This window comes from Arachis duranensis, chromosome 10 (genome assembly GCF_000817695.3).
Source record: "Arachis duranensis cultivar V14167 chromosome 10, aradu.V14167.gnm2.J7QH, whole genome shotgun sequence".
NCBI lineage: Eukaryota > Viridiplantae > Streptophyta > Magnoliopsida > Fabales > Fabaceae > Arachis > Arachis duranensis.
The window spans coordinates 556016-564908 of NC_029781.3; the positions used below are offsets into that span (position 1 = coordinate 556016).

Below are 8893 nucleotides of genomic sequence, written 5' to 3' on the forward strand. Positions count from 1 at the left end.
CTTGAATAAACATAAGAAAAGCAACGATATAAAGTATATACTTATTAAAAGAATTTATATTGGGATAAGGTTGCAAATGTGAATTTGCCCCCTTTTAAACCAGCACAAGGGCTCCACGAAACCGCCACAAATTTGGAAAAAATGTTGAAGAAATAATATCAGTTTGTCTGCAATGTGTTTGTGGTCGTGTCGACCCTAAACATTTGAATCCACCACAACATGTAACTAATTATTTGGACTCCAAACCGAAAATTGGAAAACAAATTAAAAAAATCTACGTATACATTGGACCGAAATTAACGAAAATTATACCAATCAATAACGTGGAAGCTTCACATACATTGATGAAAGGAAATTGTGTAACATATCTCAGGCTTTTGACAATAATTATAGATACAGAGTCACTACTCACAAGACGATATCTGCTGGTTTGCCACTTTAGCCTTATCTTGTTTAATACTTACAAAAAAGTTGGCATCACATCAATTCACAAGAGAAAGTGAGAACAACATAATAAAACTGCTAGAAAAGCTTCATAGGGGCCATGCATTCGAATGATATAGTTGGATCAAATCAACAATAATTATAATGAAGTTAGATATATACTTCATAGTATTTATGTCCCTAATAATATTATCCAATAATTTACTTATCTATTGTTAACTTTTAGCTTATTATTAAACAAATATATATGTTTCATGGGATCAGCAAAAATGTCTCTTTCACTGAATTATTCACAGATAATTGTATTGTGTTTAACATAAGATTATGAAATTTTAGCTCTGTGAATGCATGGGAAAAGAAGCATGCATATAATCATGATGAAATAGAGTATATGTAAGCGCACATTTGGGATTAGGAGGATGCTTATATAAAAACGCGTAAAACGTCTTTTTTTAAAGACACTTATGTATTGTGTTATTATTGAATGTATTAATGAATTGTTTATTTTTAAATTTTTTAATAAACTAGAATAAAATTAATTTTTTATAACAATATAATAAACCTAATTGTTATTAGATTCGGTCAAACCAACCAATTTACATAATCTATTGGATTATTTTTTTTAAAATTAAGAATATATTTGTCTTTTTATCAAAAAATTTAAACATAATTCGATTTAGATCGTGTAAATCGATCGGATCAAATCGAGTCTAATAATTATAATGCGAACAATTAGATTTATTATTATTTCTATAATAAACCGATTTTATTCTGATTTATTAAAAATTAAATTATTAACCTGCTTAATATAGATGTCTAATAATATCATGACATATATAAACATCTCTAAAAAAATTATTTTTAGTGTCTTTGTGCAAGTCTCCTTGGATTAATAAACCACCAAAGTCAAGACAGGTGCATATTCATGCTTTTCCTTTGCTTGGCATAAACGCAAAACAAAATCCAAGAAAAAAAAAAAGTGTCGCCGATTAAAATACCTTCTTCCTTCCCGAAATTAAGGTGTTCAAGTTACAAAAATCGTTCTCAAAATAAAAGATTATTGTCAACTTGAAGCATACATATATATATAGCTTAGCAATTCTGCCACCACTTTAAGTGCTTCTCTTTTCGGGAGGTGCCAAAGTTATTTCTCAAATCCCAAAGTCAAAATGTAACCGAAAGTGAAAGTAGAAACCAACTATATATATGTAGAATTTGGTCTCTTATGATCATATATAGTATTAATCAAGTATATATGGTATATATATGATGGCTACTTGTTTCATAATCTTAGTGCTGCTGCTAGGGGGAAGAGTAGTGTCATCAGCAAGTCGACAAAATTTATATACTTGTTGTATGGAGCAGAAAGAAAATAATGAGGGAATGCTAATGGGTTCACCATCATCATCATCAGCAAGAGGTAATAAAGGTGCATTTCTTGTTGTAGCGAAGGGCCATATCCCTCCATCAGGACCAAGCCATAGAGGCCATGCTACACCGCACGTGGCACGCCATGTTAATAATGATAATACAATCCCTTGATATATATGAAATCAAAGCTAAGTATATGTGAGGGCTTGTTATAGTAATATACACCAGGTTCGGTTTATTGCTTAGACGATGAACGTGTAACTTTTGCATCAATATAAGAATAAAAAGGGGATTCATGTGAATCACTGTATAATATTTTATTTTCTTCTATACGCATGCAAATTAATAGATGGTCTCAAGATGATCCGTTTTAGTCTATGTATATGTTGTAATTATTCTTTAATAACGTTTCTTATTAAATGAGTGAGTTTTATTTCAAAATTTAATTTTAGTCATTTATTTAGATTTAATAATTGAATTGATATTTTTTATTTTTCATATAAAAATGTATTCATCATCATCATCATCATCATCATCATCATCATCATCATCATCATCGTTGTCGTCGTCGTAGCTCAAACAGAATAATAATAATTATTGTAAATAAATTATTATTCACGCACATATTAAATTATGTCGTAAATCACGCTGAGACGAATTTTAAATTAAACATTAATGTAACTAAGTATTCTTTAAAAATGTCATTTATTAAGTCTTTAAAAAAGAGAAAAAAAATTAAAATAATATATTATTAAATTTAAAAATTGACTAAAGACTGAAATTTAAAAAACAAGTAATATTTTCGATTAAACATATTAAACAAGATAAGGTTAAATAATTGGAATAATTTTATCTCTTATGATAATAGTCTTAATTAATTAATTATCACATATTAATGTAGTCAATTAAAATATTAATGTATCTACTTATGTAATAATGTACGAAAAATATTTAATATTCCAGCATTCATCGTTACATAATTATAGTCGGTATTTCTATTCTTGTATTAAATACCTGTTCTTGTACATAAAAATTTTTATCCAATTATAAAAAAATTAAAAAATACAATTAATAATAAAAAGATATCAATTGATTAAATAATATCTAATTATTTTAATTTATTAAAGATTTTTCTATATATAACACTAGTCGTATAATTGTCAGAAATTCTCTCATGATTCTGAATTAAAACTTTTATCCCTTACTTGCTCTTAACTATTAAAAGTGTCACACATATAAGTATATGATTATCCGTGTGTAAAAATTAGTCTCGATAAGTATAGATCTAAGGTTTTCAATATCTGTCCTGGACTCTTGTTGACTGTCATATCAAAAGACACTATCAATGAAAATTGTCTTCTTTTTTTTTGTCTTTTTTTTTTTTGTTATCCACGGTATCCCAACCTGACGAGTTAAGGACTAATCTATTGTGGATCTGAACTCCATTTAAGAGTCTACCGCTGACCAATAAATTGCTGCATGCACAAGGTGAGATTCGAACCCCAACACTTACTTAAACGGACGAGTGAGCTGATCACTCGACCAACCCAAGTTGGTTATTGTTCTATGTTTCTAAGTGTAGCATTACCAAAAACCAATAAAAATTACAAAATAATATATTATTTAAATTTATAGTTATGTATGTATAGCTAATAAAATATTATAGAAAAGAAATAGGTATTTACGGTTAAAACTCTTAAACATTTCAAATTGTAGTAAATGATATAATATCCTTTTGGGTGATTTTGTATGTACTTAATGAACTGTCTTGTAAAATTTTTACAGTGTATATAACAAAATAATTAAAAACACAATAATTTCAAAAAAATTTAAAAATAAAATTAATAAAATTATCACAATTTCTTTTAACTTATTGCATCTCATTAAATTCTAGCACAACAACAAAAAAAACAGAACTTCCAAATTTATTAGAGACGTCAAAATTTTCTTTTCCACTTAAAAAACCTATTACATTTGGAATTTTAAAACTCAGTGTTATTATCTTAAAAAATTATCAAAATAGATGGATACCTATAATTTCAATATGAATTATACAACTCTTACCTATTAAGTGCGAATCTTTTCTCTCTCTCTCTCGCAAACTCTCTCTTTCTCTCTCGCAAAACAAATTTAATGAGATTAAGGAGTCTTCAACTAAATGCAAAATGGTATTCTTTCTTAAGTAAACCGGAATGTTGTAGCATACGTCTCACAACAATTAAGGCCGCATGAGATGAACTACACGACTCATGACTTAGAACTTGCTGTTGTTGTGTTTGCTCTGAAAATCTGGAGGCATTATTTCTATGGTGTTAAATTTCACGTTTTCTCATACCATAAGTGTTTGAAGTATCTCTTTGAGCAGAAAGAGTTGAATATGCGTTAGAGGAAGTGGATGGAGCTTCTGAAAGACTGTGATTTCGAATTGAATTACCATCCAGAAAAAGCGAACATTGTGGCAGACGCTTTGAGTCGGAAGTCTTTATATGCAGCTTGGATGATGTTGCGAGAAGAAGAGTTATTACAGGCATTTCAAGGTTTGAATTTTGGAGTTAGAGAAGAATCTGAAATTCTGTGTTTAAGTCAGTTGCAGATTTCAAGTGATTTTAAATCAAAACTTCTGAAGGCTCATCGAGATAGTGAAGCGCAACGTAAGGTATTGCCAGCAATTGAATAGGAAAAACAGTGGAGAGTGTCAAAAGGTCAGGATGGTTTGTGGAGGTTCAAGAACCGGATTGTTGTGCCAGATATCAGAGACCTATGACAAAGTATCTTGGAGTAAGCTCATAAGAGCGGGTTTTCAATTCATCCAGGAAGCACCAAAATGTACAATATCTGAAAGCGATGTTCTGATGGCCAGGAATGAAAAATGATGTGGCATTACATGTATCTAAATGTTTAACGTGTCAGAAAGTTAAGATTGAGTATCAGAGACCATCAAGAACTCTTCAGCCTTTAGAGATTCCACAATGAAAATGGAAGAGTATTGCAATGAATTTTGTGATAGGTTTTCCTAAGACCCGGATTGGTTGTGACGCTATTTGGGTAGTTATAGACCGACTGACAAAATCAGCTCACTTTCTCCCCATTCGAATAAGTTGCACAATGGAGGAATTGACCCGAATGTATATTAAAGAGATTGTCAGATTGCACGGCGTGCCTTTTACCATTATATCTGACAGAGATCCTCATTTTACATCAAGGTTCTAGAGAGCCTTTCAGTGTGCATTTGAGACTCAGTTAAGTTTGATTACTGCATGTCACCCTCAGACAGATGGTCAGTCAGAGAGAACCATTTAGACATTAGAAGATATGCTAAGAGCTTGTGATTTGGACCAGCCGGCGAGCTGAGATCGGTATATGCCATTAGTAGAATTTGCTTATAACAATAGCTACCATGCGAGCATCAGAATGGCTCCATATAAAGCTCTGTATGGTAGGAAATGTCAATCTCCGGTATGTTGGTATGAAACTAGAGAAAGAAGTTTATTAGGGCCTGAGATGATAGATAAAACTACTGAGCAGATAAAGAAGATTCGTAGCCGAATGCTTATAGCACAAAGCCATCAGAAGAGCTATGTTGATCAAAGGCAAAAGCCTTTGAAATTTGAAGAAGGGGAGCATGTCTTTCTGAAGGCTACACCAACTGCTGGAGTGGGAAGAGCTATTAAGACTAAGAAACTGAATCCCCGTTATATTGGACCATTTGAAATCCTGAAAAGAATTAGGCCAGTAGCTTATAGAATTGCTTTACCGCCTTATCTTTCGAACTTACACAATGTGTTTCATGTATCACAGCTTCGAAAGTATACTCCTGACGGGAGTCATGTTCTGGAACCGGAACCAATCCAAGTGAGAGAAGATCTAACACTTTCGGTAACTCCGGTGAGAATTGATGACACCAACGCTAAACGATTGCGTGGGAAGGAAGTATCACTGGTAAAGGTAGCCTGGAGTCGAACTGGTATTGAGGAACACACTTTAAAACTTAAGTTAGATATGCGGAAGGACTACCCACATCTCTTTTCAGGTAATTAAATTTGAATTTTGAGGGCAAAATTCTTTGTTAGGTGGGTAGGATGTAAATCCCGATTAATTAGTAGATAATTAGTCAATAAATTAGTTTTTAATAAAGAAGATTAGAAATGCAAATATTATATTAAATTAGGATAGAGCTCATCGAAACGAGAATTTTGACACTAATTTCAAAGAAATCGGTCCAAGATTGGACCGAGCAGACCGAATCGGTTGAACCGGACCCAAATCGGGCCGTCGGTCCAACCGGACCAACCTATTAAATGAACCCAAGCCTTTCTTCTCCCTCATCTCAGCAGAAATGCAGCTGAAGCTCCAGGGAGAAGAGAAACACTCCCGAACCCTTACGGCAAATTTCAACTCGCCGTAACTCTTCCGTCCGAGTTCCGATCGTTGCACCGTTTGCAGCCACACGTTTACCGCGTCGAGCTCTATGTTTCTACTGAAACAATTTTATAGGTAAGTTGTTAAATACTCACATCCACTTCTTTCCCTCAATTCTTGGAAGTATGGTACGGGTATTGAATTTATTTACTTTTTGATGTTTTAGGATCCAATTAGCTTGAGAAAAACGTTCACTCTTGCTTATGCGAAGCTTAGGTAAGGTGAGGATATGATCATTCTATTTTAATTTCATTGAATTTGAGCTTTGAGTATTAAATTGGATATATATGTGTTATAAATGTGTATTAGGTTGTGAAAAAATAATTGGAGTTTGGAATTGTGAATATTGGAACTTGGAGGAACTGAGCCTAGTGTTTACTGAATTTTGGAAGGGTTGTGTTTGTTTTGGAAGTGCTGTAATTGTTTTAAATAAGTTACTTTGATCACTACAAGAAAATCAGCCAAGGTATGGCTTAGGTTTCTTGTATTTAATATATAATGTTTTGTGAAAACCTAGGCTAGATGATCATAGGATAAGTTAGAATGCAGGTGAACATTAAATGTTTAGTAATTTGTTAATGAATATGTTTGGTTGGTGTTTGTTGGATAATTGATGATTTGGAGAAGTATGGACTTGTGGTATGTTTATGATGATAGATTGGTCAACTATGATTTTTGAATGGTATAGATTGATGGCTTTGAATATTGAAAGTGTATTATTGTTAACTTGAGAATGAGTATTGTGCTGATTGTTGAATGATGAGGAAGGGGAATATTACATTGAAGTATGCAGGTTTAGTGGTAAAAGGAATGGAGTTTTTTTTATTAAAAATTGAGGTTTGGGTACTTGTGCAAAGGTTGGTTTTTGGCCGAACTTCGGCGAGGCATAATTTGGCTTCCGGATCCTCAATTTGTTTTCAACTTATTTTAAAATAAAAATTGAATTTGTGATGTTTATGCTACTTGAACAACGGGTAAAAAATATTGTAAATCGAAGAAATTATGGGAATTTGAAGGTTGTACCTGCAAATTGTTCTGTTTTAACAGCTTTGTTTCCCTATTACTGCAACTTTGCTACTGCATCTGCCTTATTTTTTTAAGAATGTACGCCCACGCGTACACGTGGAGCGAATTTTTGGCGATGCGTACGCGACTGGTCCCATGCGTGCGCGTGTGGAGCAAACAAGCATGTCCATGCGTACACGTGATCCACGTGCACGCGTGACATGAAGTTTTCACCCACGCATACGCGTGGACCCTATTTCAGCAAACATGATTTTTAACGTTTTAAACTATATTTCAAACCTCTAAACCTCTATTTTCCTTCCTTTAGTCATGAATAGTAGCATTACACCTGATAATCAGATGAAGTTAGGAAATAGGAATGACTTGGAGGTGAAGTAAAACTGAAAAATGATGAATTGATTATGAAATGTTATGGATGATCATGTATAATACTTGACTTGATAATCAAATGAATGATTATGTATGAAACTTGGCTTGAATGATTAAATGATCTAAGATACGAGGTTTTCTGGATAAAGTGTTGTGGCTTGCCACCACATATACCAGGTTGAAAACTCGATACTCTGTTGACCCTATGACGTAAGGGTGACCGGGCACGTATAAATTCCCAAGAATGTTAACTCCTATTGAGAAATATTGATTATTTGAGAAAAAGCTATGCATAGACTCTTGGGGATGCACGTCGAGGGACAGTCTAAAGTTTTCGCACTTGTCGGGTTGGCTGGATAACTAACAGATGAGCCTCATCAGCTATAGGACAGGCATGCATCATATGCATTCTACTTGAATTACTTGTTGTGCATTAATTGAGTGTGCCTAAATGTACTTGTCATGCTAAATGCATATCTGTTACTTGCAGTACTTGTAACCTTCTTGTGCTTGCCTTTATCTGTTTATTTGTCTGTGGAATACTAATAGAGACGGAAGTGTGGAGGAATGGCAGTATGGGACTTAGAGTTAAGGTTAAGTAAAGTTGGGTTTAGATACTCTTAGAAAATCACCTTTTATGGCTTCTGTTTAATACTTTAAACTCTATAATCTGAGTGTCGGTGTTCTAGGATTGCCTCTGGCATTCCCAAGACCTTATATATTATGTGTGTGACACCTTTACCATACTGAGAACCTCCGGTTCTCATTCCATGCTATGTTGTTCTGTTTCAGATGCAGGTCGAGAGGCATCTCGTTAGGCGTCTGGGCTCCTTAAGCGAAATGGTTACTGGGTTATTTTGTTGTACAGAGATGTATATATGTATACTTAGCTTTCTCTCCACATAACTCATTCTTTTTTATCCTCTTAGAGGTTTATGGAGAGGCAGGATTTTGTTTATATACATTTGAATTTTGGATATGTATATATGTATATATGTGTGTATATTCTTTGGCCAGTCTTGACTTCGCGGTCTGAGTTAGGAGTTTGTTACTTTGTATCTTTGACTCTTTACTCCTGCTTTGGGTTACTTTACACTTAATAGCTATATCTTTCTGATCTTAACACGCAAGTTACTCGTTTTTTGAGCATTGCGCTTTTATTTTGCGATTTTTATTTTCTCTATTCTTCAAAGCTCCTAATATATTGTAATCTTTCTACTATTACATGTACAAATTTTATTTTAGAGGTCGTAATACCACACTA

General features: G+C 33.2%; 1 protein-coding gene across 1 annotated transcript; it reads left to right on the top strand.

Annotated features, from left to right (window-relative positions):
• The first annotated feature begins 5226 nt into the window (after positions 1-5226).
• LOC107468079 (uncharacterized) lies at positions 5227-8175 on the top strand. Its single transcript, XM_016087316.2, has 2 exons — positions 5227-5845; positions 8120-8175. Exons 1-2 carry the CDS (start codon positions 5227-5229, stop codon positions 8173-8175), a joined length of 675 nt encoding a protein of 224 aa, XP_015942802.2.
• Positions 8176-8893: the final 718 nt, after the last annotated feature.